Here is a 22,126-nt window from a genome sequence, read left to right as displayed (position 1 = left end):
CCTCAATTGTTTTACTATCATTTGTATGCCGGCGGAACACCTGTGTGGTATTCGGAGACCACAATTTGCTTTTTCTTTATTGATTTAGGTAAACTCCCAACCAATTGTGTTTTTGAATTAATTATATGTAGGAACAGTTGTCAAAATTCATGTCAGAAAACGAAAGGAAACAAAAAATAGAGTTGTAATTTTTATACCTCCTCGAGTGTAAAGACAAACCTTGTCTTTTTAGAACCCTAATCGCTTGTGGGACACAAATGACCTAGTCAACCATGGTACCATTCGTAGGAGCAGGGGAGTCGGAATCAATCAGCCCATTCAGAAGGTTGGCACTTGGCTTTTATATTTATGACCAGAATTCAATGTCATTTTGTAAGAATATATTGTTCATAGATAACGTCACCCTCCCGAATCCCGTGATGTTGAAAAAATAATAGGGAATTTTTTGAAGAGTTTTATATATGTAATTTATATAAAATTGTGGTAGCATTTCGTGGGATATCTATTGGAAGTGAAAAATCGTGACAATAGCCTTCGGGCATGAATTCCTTCATCCGCGTGCAGATTTAAAGCTGTTAATCGCACACTGAGTTTGACTCTCTGAATTTGTAACCGTGAAGAATTCATGGACTTTTTTCTCTGATGGTAAAGAGTTTGTCTCCATTCTTACAGTATCTGTTTCGAATGAAGTATGAACAACACTAATGAGAAAAAAGTATTATGCTAGTTCCACAAAGCAAGTTGTTGCTGAACTCATTACACACATTTGCTACGACCGAAGTGTACAAGCAAATTCCTTAGAAATCAAAAGAGAAAGGAGAAAACGCTTTCAAACCCGAGAAACGATTCTTTTCCCACCTCTCCGGTCGATTCCGGTGAACCATTCCGTATTTTCACTGAAGTTAAAGGTTGCAGCTGTTTCACAGTAGATTCACCATTGTTCTTCCCCATAAGGACTGGGGGAACTTGAGATGTCTTTAGCTCCAAGCCGTTAGGAGAATTTATCGAAGAAAACCCAGCTTTCGTCGAGGAATTCGAGGTTTTGCAATGCAAAGCCTGCTTCAGTTCTTGGACTTCTTCTCCAAGATTGGTTTGCGCAATACTAAAAGTTCCCTTATTAAGCACAGTATTTTGGTTCATGTCGCAATCCAGGTTGATTACTTCGGCACGAGTAATTCTAGTACTGGCTAACGCTGGGAAATTCCTCGACTTTTTCCTTATGTGATCGAAAACCGTTTCTTGATTTAGGTTTCTTGGTTCAATATCCAGATATTTAGTGGCAACCTTTCCTCCTTCACTCCAAAGCTCAGTAAGGGCTTTGCCTTAAGGGTGAGCAAACGCAGACAGAAGAAAAAGAGCATAACTAGCAGAGTAGAAGAACCATTTAATGAAACTTTTCTCATAATTTAACTCACCTTTGTCTATTAGATCAAAGCCATTTGAGCTGTTGAAAATAGGTCTGTTTTGTTTAGGTTCTCTAAGTTCGGGAGATTGGATCAAGACCGTGCCAGTTGGAAACTTATCGTCTTGCATGTCAACAAACTCAACGTCGTTGTCAAGTTCCATATGTTGCTCACGAGTGCGTTTTCTGATGAAAGCGAAGGTCTCTAAAGATGGAGAACAAGCATCATTTGGCACAGGTAAAGGTGGTAATTTTTTTGCCTTTTTGCGGATGTGATCGAACACTGTTCTTTCGTTGATAATTTTGCAGTCGGCATCTCCATTTTCAATAACAACATTGTCTTTGAGTTAGAAAAACAAATGAGAGTAAGATAGAGGGATGGAGAAGAACAGTACGGGACCCAAAAAGGACAATTATTTACCACCTTCTAACTCTTCATCCAGAAGTTTGAAGCTAGGCCTGGAAATTAAAAATTATTAAGCTATATCATACTAAGGAACTATTTAACCTTGCCGGTAATCGGGGATTTCAAGATAAACAGCCGTCACTAAAAGAACATTGCTCAAATATAAGAATAACATGCATAAAATTTTGTTAGCAGTTACTCACATGGAATTTGAATTGGACTGTTCGATCTCCTGAGCATGAGATGTGCAGTCATTGTCGTCTTTTAGGATAGTCAAGTCGTTGTGAATAATGGAGGATGGTTTCTTTGGACAATAATTATGGACCTTCAAGTTTATCTCAGGAGTGATTATGACTTTTTGATGGAGATCGATACCTACTGCATGGATATCAAATACACACAATGGATGCATTCTTAGCAAGCAATGACAATTGAAAAGTCGTAAAAGAAGAAAGGGATTTACTGAATTCTTCAACTATCAGAGCTGCCTTAATGATCAATTTCCCTTGCCGAGGCTTCTTGTATAATGCAACAGCATTGTATGGGCTGAAAGAAAATCATGTCAGTCCCAAAAAAATCATACGACAACAGCAGGGATCTTTTAACAAGCAAATTGTTGCATGAATTTCTGAGATAATTAAATTCAAACATGGGTTCAAGATCTGTAGTTTCCGGACCTTGAGAAATCCTCCAGTCTACAACAGCAAAAAAGAATTTTCAGAACCATAAATATGAACCAAAATTTAAAGCATGTATTGTAGTTACTGAATACCTTATCTTTTCATGAAACAGGATGAGGTTGTCTTCTTCTATACCGACCATCTGTAAGAGAGAATTTCAATTGCTTATAGTAGCAAATGAATGTGTGGAGAATAGAACATGTTTCAGAAAGCAAAGACAGATTCCTGGCATACCATATCAGCATAGTGTCGTTTTGTTGAATTGTGGGGATGTGATAACCTCGTTAATGTTATCAGTAGCTTGGACTTCCCTTGCTTTTGGCCATCAGTTTCTTTGAATATCATCTCAACTTTTGGGGGTAGTGATTGCAAAGACTCCTTAATATGGTTCCCATATGGATACTTCCGACCGGTAATTAACTCTATCTTCCTCGGATCAGCCTCAGAAAGGGCCTCGAATGACTTGATTCCCATTGAAAGCAGTGCCTAGTGAGTATTTCAGGTGTAAAGAGCACAAAAGGATTATACATATCATAGATGAAAGCAAACATTTCCATGTAGAACTCAAAGGTAAAACAGACCTTCGCAGTGACCATTCCAATTCCTGGTAATTGTTTCAACAAGTATTGACTGTCGTCCCATAACTTCTGATGTAAACATTTGGCTAGCAGTGTTGAATTTAAAGCTCCTCTATAGCTTTTCTTGTACAAAAAATACTCTTTCATGCACTTTGCGATTCGGCACCCATTTGAGCACACAGAGTTCATGTCCTGTGACGGAAGTTGTAGGAGAATCAAGTCAATGTTTAACATAAGTATCAGAAAACAGAAAATTCAACAAATCTCAAAAACTTTTAGGAGGCGGCAAAACCTGGCTCATGGATAAGTCATGCACTGAAGGATCTCCAGTCAGGCAGTCATTCACCAGAATAAATATCTTCTCCTCTCTGGTTTGTATACGTTTTTTTCTTTTTCCCTTATCGTCAAGGACATGAAAACGAAGACGACAATCTTTTTCATTGTTTATGTCATTAAGAAACTTCTTCTCATTCCGCCTCAGTTGTATCCCTTCATTTTTAGATTATGTGGAATAGTTATCAACAATTCACAGCTGAAAAGAAAGCTTTCACAGCAACAGATGCATACATGCAATTTCTTCCGCTCGACATATAATGTGAAGGACATCCTCCATGCTGCAGTTTGCAGGTGCTTGAATAATATGTTTCATTGTGTCAAACTTCAGATAATATTTAGTCATCAACCTTCCGGGCTCTGAGCACGGGGAAGGGATAAAAAAAAATTAAAATTCATTAGATCATTATAATAAGACGATTATGACGTCAAATACGTGAATATACCAAGTGGTTTTAGAAGGAAACCGTCTTCGTCAGTCCAGACCATTTGATATTGGGATAATTCGTTCACCTTCTGAACGCAAATCTCTGACAGAGCATACAGAAATCATGCAAGTTCATGGATCATGAAAATCAATATGTGATCATCATTAATCAAATTACCTTGCAAATGTTTCTCTATTCGGTCACCAGACAGCCCTTTTAATATCGAGTAATTCTCCGGATTCTGTTGTTTGAAAACTTTCAAAAATGCAATCTAATGAAGGAAGATCCAAATAGTGTCCTCTTGAAAGCTAAATGGACGTGCCTTTTTCATTCTCACGTACAAATATGAGCATTTCATCCATTCAATCGCCATTGTTATATCCGAGACAGTTGCCTGAACTATCTCTGCGGTTAGATGCTCTGTTACGCACGGAAGCAATCTGAAGAATAAAGTATGACAGTTATCAAGTCGGTGACAGACAAAGTGCTTATGCCCAATATCAATGTAAAAACTGGCATTAGATAGTGAGGGAGTGAAGACTTACTGTGATTCCACCATCTCACATCCATTTAATAGATTCTCGTACAAATGGACCTGAGAGACGATATTAAGCAGGTCAATAACTCAATTTTTTAACTCCTTTTTTCTGGAGGAAAGGAAAGAGCAAATTACGGTTTCCTTTCTGGTCATAATTATGACCATTCCTGTGTCATCAAATGGAGGACGGCCAGCTCTTCCACACATCTGCATAAATTAGAGATGGCCATCATTTCAGGTTCAGACACACTCAATCTTTGTCCAAGAGCATGAACACTTGGTTTACCCAGACCGAAGACCCGATCCAAGTCTTGAGTTATCTAACTCAAGACACATATATACCCATTTGCAACAAAAAACAATTGCTAAAATGTATTTAGTAGAACGATAACGCACCTGCAATACCATGGACCGGTCATATTCCATGTATGTACCTTTCTCCTTATTGCTAATACAAGGTCAACGTTAGTACACAGTGGAGTTGTTTACAATTCTGCCTCTAGGATGGCAGATAAGTAGTTGGACAGTTGAACAAGATAGCATGCAAAGCTCCATTTAGCCATGTATAGTGAATATTATTTATCCAACCCATGCATTATTTATTAAGTGTTAATTCGTAAAAAAGCAGCATGATCTCATTGGAAAACTAATAATATAATGGTAATGGTGTCGAGTTTCCCCACTGGTAACAAATGGCAAGACTAAAAATTTACCAGGAAATGATTGGACATACAAGTATTGTGTTGATTTGATGATGACCGTATGTGCTGGCAGATTAATTCCATGAGCCAGAGTGTTTGTCGTGCATAAAATTTGTAGATCGCCATTCAGAAAAAGACCTTCGATAAGATTTCGATCTTTCAAAGCCAGTCCACCGTTATGATAACCAACTGTAGAACAAACAACTATTTGGTGTTACGCTGGCACTCTTATCCTATATTACTCAAAAACCAAGATAGATTATGCATGTATGCCTGTAATCATCCCTCCCATTTCAAACTTCTTGCCAACTGAACCCCAACCAGCAATCCCTGAAGCCTCAAACCATGAGCAATAGAGTCACATACCACCGTAAAGCATGTAAGATTGCATTTGTTTGTCGCCACATGATAATGAAGCCTCCCTTAATCTTTCCTGTTCTTCTCGGCCTTTGATGAAAGGACTTGAATTACCAAAAGTCATTGCTATCTGAGAGAGTCGTTGTGCTGCCTCTTGTGCTCCTTTCCTAGTTGAGCAGAAAATCAAAGCAGATTTTCCACCAGAGTATTGCTTGAGAAGATCTGCAGCAAAATATCTCTATTTATGTGACACCAATGCATGAGAAGTTCCCCAAAACCAACTGGAGAATTATTAACAAAATTATCTGAACATCAGATTTTTCAGCTCACCAAAAATGTAGTTCTGGAGGCTCTGAATAATCAAAAGAAACAGTTTATCAACAGGAGGTATAGAATCAACAGATCAGGAGTTTAATCATCCAGACATTCAATAAAAGTTCACATGACAAACCTTCTCAAATAAGAAATCATTTTTTGCCCGTGTGTACCCTGCAACAAATCATTTAAATCGTTACCTAAATAATTTAGAGAGAATATTATTTTTTATATGCAAAGTATCTATGTTACAATAATATCAAAACTATGCAGTCATAGATCCGGTGTTTCTATACTGCTCATAAATTTATGTCCTGTATTATGGCACTAGCATGGAGAAAAAAAGTTTGCATACCCAAAACTTTTGTAGTCAACTTTACTGGTCTCATTTCTTCTCCAAACCTGCAAATTGGCAGTCAGAATAAAATCTAACAAGTAAAGCCACGAACACAATCACTAGTTTGATGCTTGAGGTACCTTTTAATTCCTTGAGATGGAGTCACAAGCCACTCCGCTGTGAAGGTAATAATTAAGTAACTATCCAATAACCAAATCTACTGCAGAAACTTAAGCACGCATGCCAATTGTTTTGATCAAAGCACAGGCTGAAAAATACCAAGATCATTGATATTTGGGATTGTAGCAGAAACAGCAAGGAATCGGACATGGGATAAAGAACTTGATCTCATCTCAGGATTACAGGCAAGCATTTTAATTCTACTGACAATTGCTTCTAGTGCTGCTCCTCGAGGATCATTCAGCAAATGAACTTCATCTATGAGCACTAGTGCTATATCACTGAAAAAACTCAAACCTCCATCTTTTATGCGATAACGAGTAGCAGCATCAAATTTCTATGTTAAGGAAGGTCAGCTCTTAGCCATTATCAAATCTATCATATAACGAAAGATAGTTTTCAGAAGGAAATAAGTATCATGGCCATCAAACCTCGGGTGTAGTCAGAATGATGTCTGCCTCCTGTATGTTGCTGATGCTGTAGAACTCACTATCACCTGTCATCTCGAGACATTTTATTCCCAGTGGTCCAAGCTTCTGAGTCCAATCCCGAAGCTTCTCTTGTACCAAAGCCTTTGAAGGTGCGATGTAGATCTTCACACCATAATATAAAATTACGCCAGTGAGTTAACACAAAATTGTGAACTTAAGAAAACAACAATTAAGTCAAACAAATCTCCATTTCTATGCTTAAATGATTTTGGAAGCAAGCTAGAGCCGAAAGTTAGTATAAAGGTTCAGTGAAACAAGCTACAAAGGAACTTTACAGGGTTTTATTAAATGCCAAGAAGTGAGCATAGGCTTCATGTTCATTCTCTCACATCTCTTACCAAAATAGAAGCAAATAGAAAATTTATTGTGATAGTTACCTTAATAGTGGAAATATTTTGTAATTCTTTAAGATGTAATAAAGGCATGACTGTTTATGGAGCAATATTATCCAGAGACATACTGTTTTAAGTGTCCCTTTAAGATGGATGAAATTTCCATCAGTGCCGATGAATTTTGAGAGAAGCCTCATAATGCATAACTCAAAAAGTACAGTTTTTCCACTTCCGGTTGGCGCAGAAATAACCATGTTTACATCAGACTGGAAGCATGTGGAGAAACATTCACTCTGCAATGAATTGAAATACCTGCATGTACATCATATTAGATACAATGCTGTCCATTACAGCGAGAAGCAAGACCAGGAAAGCTTCTAGATGTTATCTTTTCCCTGGAAGATGTTTCCATGAATAGAAAAACTACTGAACGTCATTACTCTCCAGGATCCTTTCCAGATGTCACTCATTGTTCTAAAAGTAGCAAAATTAATTTACTTGGTCAAATTACAAGATGGCGTAGAAGAAGAAAAGCTTACAATAGTCTGTTCTTTATCAAGGGACATCACCCTCGTAGGCATACAATCCTTAGTGGGTTGAGGTTTTTAAATAACTTTCATGCATCAACCACGAAAATCAGAGTTCATTCTTATTCCCATTACAAGTTTAATATGACCAGAGATATTCTTGATCCATTTTTCCGTGGCTAGGCAGAGACTCTCAGTCGCTAGCATTACCATGTACCGGATAGAGAGCATGGTCTAATTTAGGTCTTTTGAGATCTAGGAAGAGAGTTCTTGAGATTAATGTGATAAATGAGTAAGTACCTGAAGTTAAAGGCTGAGCGAAAAAGGACAGGTAAATCATTCACCGCCTTTAGTGTATACGAATCCATGGAAGAACTAATGGTTTATGAACTGAAATTAAACAAAATTGCTCTTAAAATAAGTTATTGTATGAACCACCAAGAGGTTTGATATTTATATGTGTCAACATAAAATAGGATCAAAGCAACAATGATAGATCGATTGGATTCAGCTAAGACGCTTCCTTTCTATTGTAATGTTTATCTAATATTTCTGGACACTTCAAATCTCCCATAAGATGCCCAATAATTCTGTTCACGTCTTCTTAAATTCAAGTGAAACATCATCGTAGCCTTAGTTGACTAATAAACAAAAGTTCGTGCTGAAGCCTGACAAATATATATATATATATATATATATATATATATATATCAAATCATTCAATTTTAGCAAAACTTCCAATCAATGTATCATTAAAATAACTTGAACTAAAATCAAGTGACAAGCTGATTATAAGCAAGAACAAGGATAATATAACAAGATTGTAAACAGAGAAACTCAATTTTTCTACTGAATAATTTGCACTTGATATTTTACATTCAATGAACAAAAATTGCATAATAGTCACTCGAATGCTCCTCATCACCAACTTACAAGTGTAAATACCTTAATTTATCCACTATAACACAAGTTCCGATTCGAAGTACCGCAAAACTCAGTTTATACAGAAAAACAAGCAGAATCAGATTCAGCGTTATTCGCAAAGTTGCGAACGTAAAAGACTTACTTTATTTCAATCTACAATTCCGATACAAAAGCTCAGCAAAAACTCAATTTACACGAGAGATGCAGATTCAGATACAGTAAAGCGGATTGGTTTGGCCCGCGGACTTGGCTCGGGGGCGAAGATCAAAAGACGCGCCAGAGTATTCGAAAATGAAACGCGAGAGAATTTATAATGTATCGTGGGCCAAAATTGGCGATACGGGAAATTAGCCCAAGTTGTATGGTGAATAACAAGTCAGGCCCAACTTTAAGGACCAATATCATTGATGGTCATAGAACAGAAATTATATTTACTGGGCTAATCGTGTATACGCCATCAATATGAAAATTGAATTATTTATTTATTTATTTTTAAAAAAGGACAGATATGAAAATGGAATTATTTATTTATTTATTTTTAAAAAAGGACAGAAGTATTTTGAATAATAAATTCATTTCATCGTGTCTTAAAAAATAAAAAAAATAAAAAACGGATCGACCTTAGTCAAATGAAAAGTGATTTAATTAACTACAATAATCGGTATCGTTGGATCACAAAAATATTTTTTTAAAATTATTTTGATGTTGTTGAAATCCGAGATGATAGTTGAAAGGTGGATCTTCACTTGAAGAGCTCGGATCGGACCTTCGAAATCTGGAAGCACAAATAAGAACATTAGAAGAGGGCCGGAAGGTTATTCCGATGTAGCCATTCTGACGAGAATAATGTGTAGAGTGAGTGAGTATATGAATAAATAAACAATGGATGAAACATGGTATTTATATGGAAGAATAAAATCCTGATTTGGTAGATCTAGATCCTCAGAATATAAGACGAGATTAGATTAAATCTTCGCGAACTTTACTTTGTTGGGCTTTATTTTTGTGAGATACCTGTTAATGTCTGAATTGGATCTTTACTATACAGGAGCATGTTTCTAGTCTGGACTCTGTGGGAGCTTGGCCAAGACATTTCCTTCCAATCAATATGATACCATAATCTATGAGGTCAGCTCGGGATATGTGGTGAAGTAGAACACCTCTATCTGTGTCACAATTACGGGCGTCTGGGAGGTCGGTTAAGACGACCTCCCGGATGCCCTTCTGCCTACTTCATGCGTTCGAGAGGATTCGGGGACCTTCTGAATACTGGGTCCCTATCTTTCTGGGCTATCGAGAGTGGGCCAGACCCATCCTCGATCCAATGTATCATATTTCAATTCAAATTATAAAATAAATAATAAGGATTCACCCCGACAAGTTGAGCTAGGAGAATCAGGGATGGTGCCTCCAACCCAACTAACTACGTGAATTTTGAAGGTAGAGTAGATGCTATCTGTGAGGGCAGTGCCTTTACAGGATCTCAGCCACTGATTTTACATGGTGATTAAATCTGGGCCTTTGATCACTTCATGGGGTGTATGTGTATTTAAATCTGGGCCTTTGATCACCTCATGGGGGCAGTGCCTCACAAGATAGGGTGAAATAAACCAATTTTGAAAGGTCATCTCAACCCCAACGTCAGTGGTGTTGATGGAACGGCTGTATGGTCTAAAGACCAATTAGCATACCGAGATACTTGGATACTATTATTAGGTAGCGTAGGGATATATGAAAATCGATTAAAAGAAGAGTCGAATGAATTTTTTTTCAATTTTAAAATCAACGATATTAGTCGGAATTTTTATAGAATCAGAACCACATATAGTTTATAATTACATGATAAAAATATAATTTCAACTAACTTAACTATTATTGTAACGTAGCTAACTGGTTTACAAAAATGCCACGTATGTGCCTGATTGAGCATATTTATTTCATGTCAAGTCATAAAATTAAATGCTTCAAAATCATAAAAATAAATCAAAATTATATACATATATCTATCTATAGTGAGTCACATCTGAGACAATATCACTAATATGTGAGATGAGTCAACTCTACCTATATTCACAATAAAAGTAATCTCTTAGCATACAAAGTAATACTTTTTCATGTGTGACCCAAATAAAATATTTGTCTCACAAATACGACCAATGAAACCGTGTCACACAAGTTTTTGTCATATATATATTATATTTGTTTTTTTAATTATAAATTATTTTTATGTAATTTGAAAATTGAATGAAGAATAGTCGGCCCCCCGTGTTTACTTTGATGGGGGATTTATCCAATCCAACCGACTAATATTGTCACGAGCACATGACCGTTGAATCAGCCGTTTATAACGGTATTTGCCCACGTATTTGTGCGCATTTTAGCATTTGTTTCAATTTTGAAATAAAATATTTGATACTTTAATTAATTATTTTTATTTGTATCGGTTTGGTAAACACCTAAATAATTTATTTATTTTTTCTAGAATAGGTGTACTCCTATGCTAATATACATACATACATACATACATACATACATACATACATATATAATATTCTAGAAAGATGGCCACCATTTTCTATATTATTATTTTTTGAATTTTATTTATAGTTTTTTTTTAAAAAAAAAACTCTAAATTCCATATTACTTCAGAATTCCCTGATACGGATTTCCAAGATTTGCCCCTGTGTATGGTATTTGTACGTCTAGACAAAAATTATTGTGAGACTGAGAACGTCTTATATATAAATTTTATAAAAAAATTCTAACTTGATCTAACTCATGTAAAAATATTATATTTATATACAAAATATTATTTTATGATAAGTATGAATTAGATCAATACATCTCACAAATATAGACCGTGAAATCATTTTACAAGAAACTGCTCGTACATCTAACTGTTATTGAGCATAAATCAATATTTGATTCTATAAAGTACTCGATGATTTATTTATAAAACTCCTTATTGTTTTCATTTTTTTTAAAATGAAACTTTAATTTCCACCAAGTATTTTATTCTAAAAAAAATTAATAACTTCATGCACCAGCAATTCCAAGCTCTTCAATTTTACGGGAACACTGAAAATCTCTTCAAGTACCCGTCACGTTTTTCTCTTGTTCTCATTCAAATAAATGACTTTTTTTTCTGAGTTGGGAAGAATATTGTTATAATTACATGTCAAATGCAAAGTTATGTCTAAAATTTAAGGTTTTGGTAACTTTAAAATAAATGTAATAAGTATATATATATAAAAAAATATTAATTTCTCGGTCGCTATTTTCGAGCAAAGCATTATTTGCACGTAAGTCAAAGGAAAAATTAAAATATAACAATGACATGTTTATTGTTATTTTGGTGAATTAAATAAATTTCATGGAACATTAAAAAAAGGGTCCAAGTGTGAGTATCACATACGAACATGTGTAAGAAAAGTCTTAAAAGTCTGGGGGAGGTGGTTGGAGGCAGTTGCCAGTTATATCAGTTACATAAATCTGTATACCATAATTGACTGAATGCTAGCACGTGGCAGTCCTTGCAGCTATAAAGCCTCCACGTGTTACGTTATCGTTTGGCTTCCGCCGTGGTCGGTGGTCGGTGGTCGGTGGGCCACACAAATCCCCCTGCTGGGCCAGCCCGCCGCCCCACTGCTTGGGAAATTTTTTTATTTTTTAATTTTTAAAAACCCACTTTTATCTTTTAGGGCCCATCTTCTCTCTTTGCATGAGATAATGTGTATTTGGGGACAATGTATATTCCCAACAATGGGAGCCACGTACCCCATCCGCAGATGGGACGACAGCACAAGTCGATATTATTGTGTAGTCATTCGTCATAAACTATGTTAAGTATATCCAATTCAAGGTTTTAATATTTTTAATAATTTTTTCAAATGGTAAATTTTTATAGATTTTTATTGACTTTTATAAGATTTCACAGATTTATAAACAAATTTATATGAATTTATGTATATTTTTTTGCAATGTTTTTGCGACTTTGTTTTATATAGGATTTTATAAATTTTGCATTTAATTATAACATATTATTTTTTTTTATTTTTTTGAACTAATAATTAATTGACATATATAACATATTCAGTTTGAAATATTTTTTCAGTATTTATATTAATAAATAAATTTACTTATTTAAAATTAAAACATTTAATCTTTACATGTGTATATATGTGAGTTTGTATACATGTTTGTAAATTTTTTAAAATACATCAATTGATTAATTTGTAAGCTTATTTTTGAATTGATAATATACATATGAAAATAATATTATTTAACATTGTGTGGACATAATTTTGCATAAGATTATCATAACTTACATATTAATTGAAAATGATAAAAAGAATTTAAAAAATCATGGTTGTTACGAGACTATTCAATTATTAAGAATTTAGCGATATTTTTTTAGATCATCTTTTATTATTATTGAATATTACATTAATTTGTATAAATCATAAATTAAAAATCACAAAATCAATTCTAAATTCAAAATTTCCTTTAATATTAAAATTAAAAAATTATTAAATGAACAATCAGCCAAAAAACGAAAAATTTGAAAAGAAAAGATGAAAATATATATAGAGATATATTTCGAAAAATTTGAGACAGTGATAGAGATATATGAGATGAAAGACGATAAGAAAAAAGATAATATGAAGCGACATAGAAAGAAATAAATAGCTTGTGTATGATTTTGAAGTTTAAAAAATCCATCCAATTTTTTTATTGAACCAAATACAATTTTTGACAATTTATAGTTGTACACTAGGTTTTAATATTTGTATGTTAATGAATTTCATGAAGTTATTAAAAGTCTATTGGAAATTTGAATGCCTATAAACTTTTAAAAAAACTTTAAAAGTTAATGTTAAATATCATTTGAATTTTTAATAATAATAAAAAAATTAGATGAAATGCCTATTAAAAAATCACGAATTTTTAAAAGTATAAAATAAGTCAAAAAATTAAAGTTCAATATAAGAACAATCAATTTTAATGTGTACGTATGAATGATTCTAATCAAACTATTATTTTCAAAAGAATTTTTTACAAATAATAATATTTTTATTTTTATTTCCTATATAATATGTGGTGAATAAGGACCACCAAACTATTAACACGATCCTTTTTACACATATATATATATATATACATACATCGGATCATTCATCGTTTTTACGAGATGAAATAAAATTTATGAAATACAATAATCATAATGATTTAAGAAAAAACAACAATTTATCTATTTACACATAAATATTGGCAATAATGATGAATAGAAGAAATTTTTTTGAGAGATTGAAGAACCCTAGAGACGGTTTGAGATAGAGAGAGATAACATATTTTTCAAAAAAGAAAGTCCATCAACATCTTTGTTATAGGTGGAAGAATATTTTAGATTTTTTGTAATTGTACATGAGACTTCAAGGTTTGAACATAAATAATAAAATAAGAATCCTTGAAAATCTATGGATTTTTTGGATACCTCTTGACTTATGGAGAGTTTTAAAAAGTCAAGTTTGAAATACGACATGATTTTTTAAAACTCTATCAAAATCCATGTTGAATACCACTAAACATATATAGAGTACATAAAAGTTCAAATTGAATACCTCTAGATTTTAAAATTCCATAAAAATCTTTAAAAATATGAATTGAAAATACCCCCTTAAATTTTTGAAATTTACAAAAATTATTAAAAATTAATAAATCTCATACATTAAATACACCCTCCTAAAAAAACAAAGACTATATTAAGAACTCGGATAAAAATAAAATAGATATTAAAAAACTCGCGTGAGATTATGTAGGTATGGCTGTTCCAACAACGACCTTTCGTAAGAAATAAGGATTATAAGAAATAAGGCCTACATTACACTTGTCCTTGCGCGTATGATCCTCAATATTTCCCATTTATTGACCTAAGGAAATCACCTGCATAAACGCAAATAAATAGATAGATAAATAAATCTTCTGACACTTTGGATAATCTTAATTAAATCAGTGTTCCCACCATCTGTCCCCTAAGCTCAAACCTTTGCAATTAAATCACCAAAACTACCCACCTCACCTTCCTTGAACCTTCCCGGTCCTCCCCCATTATCTTCACCTATAAATTCATCACCATTTTTCCCAGATCTCAACATGCAAAACATTGCAGCAAATCAAGAAACCTTGAATCTTTATAGCTTCCATTTTTCCAAATCAAACCTCCAATCCATAAAACCAAAAAATTGTACGTAAATCGATTTTTTTTTTCTGTAATTAGTTTCTGTAGTTCATCAACAATGGCCCCGAGTTTTAGCAAAGGTGATTCCAACGTTGCCATTCTTGCGAATGGTTTCGCAGGCTCATTGATCGCACTGGATGAGAAATCAAACTTGACTGTGAATGATCAAGTCTTCCTCTCTGAAGTTCCGCCTAATATCATCACTGTCCCATCTTCACATACCGCAGTCGCCGGAGATAAGGTTGCCGATCCACAAGAAACAGCCAACCCTGGCTGCTTCGTGGGGTTTGATACCAAAGATCCCAGCAGCCACCATGTAATCCCACTTGGGAAGCTTAAAAGTATCAGATTCATGTCCATTTTCAGGTTCAAAGTCTGGTGGACCACCCACTGGATCGGGTCCAACGGTTCAGATCTAGAGCACGAAACACAAATGCTTATCCTCGACAAAGAAAACGAACCCGGCAGCAGCAACTACAGGCCCTATGTTTTGCTGCTTCCGCTCCTCGAGGGTCCGTTTCGGACCTCACTACAACCCGGAACCGACGACTACATAGACATGTGCGTGGAGAGTGGATCCACCAAAGTATCAGCATCCTCATTCCGGGCAGCGCTTTACATTCACGCTGGCGACGACCCGTTCACCCTCGCCAAAAACGCCATCAAGGTGGCGCGTGCCCATCTGGGAACCTTCAAGCTCCTGGAAGAGAAAACTCCGCCGGGAATCGTCGACAAGTTCGGGTGGTGCACGTGGGATGCTTTCTACCTTAACGTCCACCCCGCCGGAGTCTGGGACGGAGTCAAGGGTCTGGTAGACGGCGGATGTCCTCCGGGGATGGTGTTGATCGACGACGGTTGGCAATCCATCAGCCATGACGAGGATCCGATAACTTCAGAGGGCATGAATCGGACCTCCGCCGGGGAGCAAATGCCATGCAGGCTGGTAAAATTCCAAGAAAACTACAAGTTCAGAGACTACACAAGCCCGACGGGTAAGAAAACGGGTATGGGTGCATTTGTGAGCGATCTGAAGGAGAAGTTCGATAGCGTGGAGTATGTCTATGTTTGGCATGCCTTGTGCGGGTACTGGGGCGGGCTTCGGCCCGATGTTGTTGGGCTACCGAAAGCAAAGGTGGTAAAGCCCAAACTAACACCTGGGCTTGAGACAACGATGGAGGATTTGGCTGTGGATAAGATAGTGAACAACGGAGTTGGGCTTGTTCCACCAGATATGGCTGACCAGTTGTATGAGGGCCTGCACTCGTATTTGGAGTCTGTCGGCATCGATGGAGTCAAAGTGGATGTTATTCACGTAAGTCATTATCATATGTTGTGTAAATATTTTAAAAGGCTCTACTTAAGTATTTTTCAAAATATATATATGCAGTGGGGTCTGTTGGGATAACTTTTTTTGTAAATTATTAGAAGACTAATTGTTATAAGAGGTTGTGATTTTTTAAGCAGAAGAATATTGATTGTTAATATTTATTCTCAAAATACAGTTGTTGGAAATGGTGTGCGAGGAGTACGGGGGAAGAGTGGAGCTAGCAAAAGCGTATTTCAAGGCTCTCACGAATTCAGTGAGGAACCATTTCAAAGGGAACGGCGTGATTGCCAGCATGGAACACTGCAACGACTTCATGTTCCTCGGTACAGAGGCCATCTCTCTAGGACGCGTTGGTACGTGATACGGATAATATCCTTGTCTTAATGATCCCATGTAAAAAATACACGTCACCTCGCACCCTGTTTTCATCCTATCCTAATAAAAAAACGTACACACACAGTTTTCGAACTTTTGCAATTCCATAATGTACGACAAGTTGATTGAGCTTGTGGCTGATGATTTGCACAGGCGATGATTTTTGGTGCACTGACCCATCCGGAGACCCAAACGGCACGTTCTGGCTGCAAGGATGCCACATGGTGCATTGTGCCTACAACAGCTTGTGGATGGGCAGCTTCATCCACCCCGATTGGGATATGTTCCAGTCCACGCATCCTTGTGCAGCGTTTCACGCTGCGTCGCGGGCCATTTCGGGCGGACCCATTTACATTAGCGACTCCGTCGGTAAGCACAATTTCGACCTGCTGAAGACCCTTGTACTGCCTGATGGCTCGATCCTGCGATGCGAGTACTATGCATTGCCTACTCGTGATTGTCTCTTCGAAGACCCCTTGCACAATGGCAAGACAATGCTCAAGATTTGGAACATCAATAAGGTGACACTGATTTACTAATGTGTTGATTGAAACTAAGCTTTCAATTCCTACTTAGAACCAGCATAAATCATTAAATTGAACTAACGTCGTTCTTTCTCTACTTGCATCAGTTCACCGGTGTAATCGGGGCATTCAACTGCCAAGGAGGAGGGTGGTGCCAGGAAACAAGACGCAACAAATGTGCATCCCAGTACTCACGCGCAGTCTCCTCCAAGATCGCCCCAGTGGACATAGAATGGAAACAAGGAAGAAATCCAATATCCATAGAAGACGACCAAACATTTGCCATGTACTTGTTTCACCAAAAGAAATTGATCCTCTCCGAGCGATCTAGCACCATCGACATATGCCTCGAGCCTTTCGAGTTCGAGCTCGTCACCGTCTCCCCCATCGTGACCCTGGCCAAAAAATCTGTCCAATTCGCTCCAATCGGGCTGGTAAACATGCTCAATTCGGGTGGCGCATTACAATCTTTGGCGTTTGACGATGGTGCAAATTCAGTTCAAGTTGGAGTCAAGGGAACTGGAGAACTGAGGGTATTTGCTTCTGAAAAACCAGTGGCTTGCACAATTAATGGAGAAAATGCGACATTTGGGTACGAGGATTACATGGTTATAGTTCAAGTACCATGGCCAAATTCTCCTGGAATTTCTGTAATTGAGTACTCATTTTGATAGCAATAAGGTTTTCCTTTTAAAAAAATAACTAATTTATAAATCAGGGGCATTTTTTTTTCCTGATGACTTTGCAATGTATTACAGAATGTATTATCAATTCGATGAAATATAATGTTTAATTACTGTACAGAACTTTTGTGCAAATGTTAATTTTCGGATTATATGATTCATTCTTCTATATATCTATGAAAGATTAAGATTGTATAGATGATTGATGTGCTTTTTTCCTCTACTACGGTTTTAAGTTTTGGATCAAACTCCAATACAAACGTGAATTATCCGTTGAAGAATAACGTTTAGATACTAGAACATTCAAGGCCTGGTAGAAATCCAAGTCAAACAGTGGATGAATATGCAAAAAAAGAGCAATATGGTCGCTCATGCATCTACCAGATGCATTTTCAGTAGAATTACTTGATATTTTATATTGTATGGAAACCTTGTGATCAGGTGATTTATGGTAAAAGATGCATCTCTGCTCTGCACTACACTAAGTGCAAACTATATACTCCGTAATATACAGGAATTTGCTACTACAGAAACTTGTACACAATGCCAAACCCTTTTCACAAGCAAGCACAAATAACAAAAAAATCAAAGCAAACTCTAGTTACTATCTAACTCACAGGCTATTTAAACTTTTTCACTGTATTTTGGGGATGCTGACTTCGGATGAGAAGACTTACCAGTAATTGCTTTCTTTACCTTGGAAACTGAATGCTTAACCTTTGATCCTACGCCAGATAATATGCCGTGTGATTTCTTATGAGAAACTTTCACATTTTTGTCCACTGCATCCACCATGACCGGAGTGTTAGAGCTCAAGTCTGATATTTGATGCACACATGATTCCTCTTCACCGTCTTTTTCTTCATCTGTTTTCTCTTGAAATGCTCCGCCTCAGCTGATTTTTCTGCCTGCAGCTCTTCTTCTTTGGTAGTTGGCTCTTTTTTTTATCAATTGAATGATCTACAACTTTTGAGACTTCTTTCATGGGCTCCTGAAGAAGTCCTGACAGTGAAGGCTTATCCATCTCTGTTGATTCTGATGTCTCCATTAGTTTAGCCGTTCCTCATTTCCTAGTTTTTCTCCTTTCTCGGGTTCTGACTTCTTCTGTTTTTCTCCTTCAGTATGTGAATTTTCCGAACAGTCTTCATGCTGCAGTACTTGAATTTTGTTGCTGCCAAGTGAACTATCCGCATTATCGATCTGATCAGCTCTGAGAACTGTAAGTTTATCCGTGGCAGATGCGCGGCATCCTTCAATCTCTTCTAGACTATCTTCATCCAAGCCATGTTGCTCTGGAGTTTCTTCATTAGTGGGTCTTAGTGCTGCATCAGTAGTGGAACCCTGAAGAATGTTGACTGCTGTGACCTTATCTAGTGCCACAGTGGGGGAATTTCCTTTTAAGACATTAAAGTCGTGTTCTTTTATTTCATCTTCCTCAGTATTAATCCCCATTTCTTCTGGGACAGCCTCAACGGCCTTTCATTTTCCTGGTTTCTGTTCTTTTTCTTGCTCGACAATTTGAGTTTCTTGACCCACAGCCCTTTGCCCTGCATCAGTAGTGGAACTGCAAAGTATATCTGACGGTGTAACCTTATCTGTAACCGTGGTGCTGGAATTTATTTTTAAGTCATAGGAATCATCAAAATTTATTTCACCCTGTTCACTCCTTACTCCTTTTATTTCCGGGACAGCCTCAACATTCTTTCCTGGTTGTTCTTGTATTTCTTGCACGACAAATTCTGACACTGGGTCGTGTTGAATTGCAGACGCTTCCTTTTCTCCTGCTGTAACTTTGGTCTCTATGTTCTCGTTCAAATTTGCCTCAAAAAAATTCCCGTCATCAGATATTGCAACAAAGCTTAATCTAATTCTTTCACATCATCACTTGTATCATCACCACTTTGAAGATCATCTCCACCTCGTTCCTGTGCCATTTCCCACTCAGAATCCTTGACATGAGGTAAAGGGGGAGAAGTATACTCTTGGAGTTTGGTGTGTTGGACTTGTTATTCTCGACCTTCACATGCTAATGACATTTCTGTTTCCTTGGCTTTGCTATCTTCACTTTCATTTTCCTCTGCTCCACATTGTACTCCTGTTATTGGTAAAACACTGGAAGCAGCTCTGATTAATCCTTTACAACGTTCTCATTTGATACTGTCAAATTCTGCGGCAAAAAAGAAACATTCATAAATTTTTTGATTAAATGGAATAAAATTGTGAAAAAATTTCAGACCTTGCTTCTATTATTGCAGACTATGAAGTTAAATGCTTACTTACCTCTGTAATTTTCTCCTTTGAGTAAATTGTATCAATAACATTGTCTCCAATCGGTTGCCAAGATGTCTTGTGGATTTGCAGGTAGGATTTGCTCCTGGAGAGCACTTGCTTCTGTGTCTTGATATGAAACACATGCTTTAATGTCCTTATAAGCCATAGACTCTTCCACTTGTGCTTCCTCCTTTAATTTGTTAATTTCTGAGCATTTCTTACTTTCAATCTCATTGACATTTTAAGGGCTTCATCCTCAATTTTATCCTTGTGAATGGTTTCCGGCTCTTCATATTTTTGTATTCAGCAGCGAAGTTTCTGTCAAAGAAGGCATTTCGCTCTCTTTTCCACTGGTGCTTCTGTAATTTCTGCATGTTTCTCAGATTCAGACTTATCAACTTTCGCTTGATCTTCATCATCAATTTTGTCATCCAATATAAGTGATGGCTCTTCATTCCCAGTATTATATTGACATTTTAAAAAAATAAACTTGAGCTAGTCTCATTCTTTTAAAACTTTGATATACTTGTTTCAGTAGACATAATCAAAGTCTTGGTCGTTAAGTCGGCAATGTATAAATTCTTATCAGTGCTTCTGGAACTACATCCAAGTAACCACGACGGCGAACTGAAAAAGTACCTGAACGGGAATAGAGCAACGACACGGGAACAGCAGCCGTTGAAGTAGCAGCAGCCGAGACAGTTGGAAGCAAAGGTACGAAAATCAGAAAGCTGGGGAGTGTGTTGGTTGTCTGAATTTTGCCTTGATCGGTCCGACATTCGACGCGTATAGGTCGCGTACGTACGCCTGCACACAAGTCAAGTCTTTTTCCACTGCAAATCGAGCCCATGATTTGCACCCCAGCCTCTTAACCAATCATTGTTACACCTCTACAAAGTTGCCTTGGTTGCTTATCCAATTTCTCATTCAAAGATAAGCCTGATAAGCCTCAAACTACAACAATCCTTTGTGAGATTTTCTCGTGGATTTTTGGTTAGGCTTCGCTCCTCTATAGGACTTGTTGTTTGTAAGTTTTCACTAGGAGCATATACTTTAATATTCTCTGGTCCTCCTGAAAAATCGTTAAGAAGTTCCACCTCCTCATCTCTTTTTACATCTTCATTCTCAGTTCTGCAACAGTTATGAAATACACATCAAGTTTCTTTTAATTAAAGACAAAATAACCCAGGAAATCTCATACTTTTAGATCTGTCCGAATCTTACTCCAGCATGGATAAACTAAGTTTGTGATACTAAAGTAACTAATAATATTCTACTTGCGGCTCAGAAGTTGGTATCAATACCGGTCTCCTCCATTTGATCTCCCATGACTTCTTGTGGACTTATTTGTAGGCTTCGGTCTCCGTAGAACTAGTTTTTTCTGTGTCCAGACATGAAACAAATGCTTTAATTTCCTCGATATCTTCTTTCGAGGGGTGGTTAAAGTTTTTGTACTGGTTCTTCATTCTAACCTTGCTAGGATCCTCAATCCTCGATTTTGTCATCATTAATAGTTGTCGAATCTCATTTCTAGTATTCAGTAAATGGCTGGTTTAAACTAACACGTGTGTCTCAATGGATTCCCATTAAGATAGGTATCAAATTTTATATGTTCCCTTGTTGGCAGCAGCTTCGGTTACCAAAAAGTCCTATTTATTTGGCTCAATTATTGTGCCAATTTCTTGTCATTCTCCCCTTCCATATGGAAAGAGATTAACCATATTATAAGCATAATTAGTCGTGAAATTAAATATTAATGAACATGTAATGACTTCAAACTGTTGTTTTCAAGGCCATATAAATTTATATTACCGATGGTTAACTAAACTAGCTATAATTATCATATTTGTTTAGACGAATGAATTTACATATTTTGCACACAAATTTCTACTAATTTCTTCAAACCTAATTGAAGTTTTCATTATAATGGCTCCCTTTTTTTATATTAAAAGTATATATCTGATATATTTAAATCACCCATAGGTTTAACAAAAACATTTGATTTATTCCAGCCCAGAAGTCCCTTATGTTTGATTGAGTTGAATAATTTATATCGGGAATGTAATCAGAAGCGAAATTGAGATGACTTGAAGATGTATTTTAAATTCACTATATATTTGAGAGATTTAAAATCACTTACCTAGTCAATTTGTCCAAATATTATTATAGATTTGAAACT

At 36.3% G+C, this 22,126-nt stretch overlaps 2 protein-coding genes and 2 long non-coding RNA genes across 5 annotated transcripts; 2 read left to right on the top strand and 2 right to left on the bottom strand.

Annotated features, from left to right (window-relative positions):
• Nucleotides 1–649: 649 nt before the first annotated feature.
• Nucleotides 650–8,793, bottom strand: LOC140826523 (DExH-box ATP-dependent RNA helicase DExH17). 2 transcript variants are annotated; one of them, XM_073188887.1, is made up of 28 exons: nt 8,672–8,793; nt 7,906–7,995; nt 7,207–7,390; nt 6,687–6,848; nt 6,355–6,592; nt 6,216–6,252; nt 6,094–6,140; nt 5,875–5,912; nt 5,754–5,775; nt 5,433–5,645; nt 5,099–5,255; nt 4,762–4,813; nt 4,501–4,572; nt 4,373–4,422; nt 4,150–4,267; nt 4,005–4,068; nt 3,846–3,929; nt 3,634–3,759; nt 3,359–3,555; nt 3,070–3,258; nt 2,723–2,974; nt 2,581–2,630; nt 2,486–2,503; nt 2,272–2,354; nt 2,012–2,186; nt 1,827–1,861; nt 1,416–1,742; nt 650–1,322 (listed from the first exon to the last, which is right to left on the bottom strand). In XM_073188887.1, exons 2-28 carry the CDS (start codon nt 7,971–7,973, stop codon nt 805–807), a joined length of 3,576 nt encoding a protein of 1,191 aa, XP_073044988.1. In that variant the 5' UTR covers nt 7,974–7,995; nt 8,672–8,793; the 3' UTR covers nt 650–804. The 2 variants fall into 2 exon arrangements, with proteins under 2 accessions (XP_073044988.1, XP_073044989.1); XM_073188888.1 differs by having other exon boundaries at nt 2,012–2,183.
• Nucleotides 1,205–2,520, top strand: LOC140826525 (uncharacterized). Its single transcript, XR_012116827.1, has 3 exons — nt 1,205–1,329; nt 1,473–1,640; nt 2,151–2,520. It is a non-coding gene; the product is annotated as an uncharacterized lncRNA (long non-coding RNA).
• Nucleotides 8,794–14,644: 5,851 nt separating the features above from the next.
• LOC140826522 (galactinol--sucrose galactosyltransferase-like) lies at nt 14,645–17,837 on the top strand. Its single transcript, XM_073188886.1, has 4 exons — nt 14,645–16,079; nt 16,270–16,447; nt 16,623–16,990; nt 17,101–17,837. The coding sequence occupies exons 1-4, from the start codon at nt 14,826–14,828 to the stop codon at nt 17,662–17,664; spliced, it is 2,364 nt and encodes a 787-aa protein (XP_073044987.1). The 5' UTR covers nt 14,645–14,825; the 3' UTR covers nt 17,665–17,837.
• A 341-nt stretch (nt 17,838–18,178) lies between these two features.
• Nucleotides 18,179–20,418, bottom strand: LOC140828267 (uncharacterized). Its single transcript, XR_012117150.1, has 2 exons — nt 19,957–20,418; nt 18,179–19,843 (listed from the first exon to the last, which is right to left on the bottom strand). It is a non-coding gene; the product is annotated as an uncharacterized lncRNA (long non-coding RNA).
• Nucleotides 20,419–22,126: the final 1,708 nt, after the last annotated feature.

This window comes from Primulina eburnea, chromosome 3, assembly GCF_022965805.1.
Source record: "Primulina eburnea isolate SZY01 chromosome 3, ASM2296580v1, whole genome shotgun sequence".
In the NCBI taxonomy this organism is placed as follows: Eukaryota; Viridiplantae; Streptophyta; class Magnoliopsida; order Lamiales; family Gesneriaceae; genus Primulina; species Primulina eburnea.
Note: the sequence above shows the minus strand (reverse complement) of the source record. Positions and strands in the feature narration are given on the sequence as shown.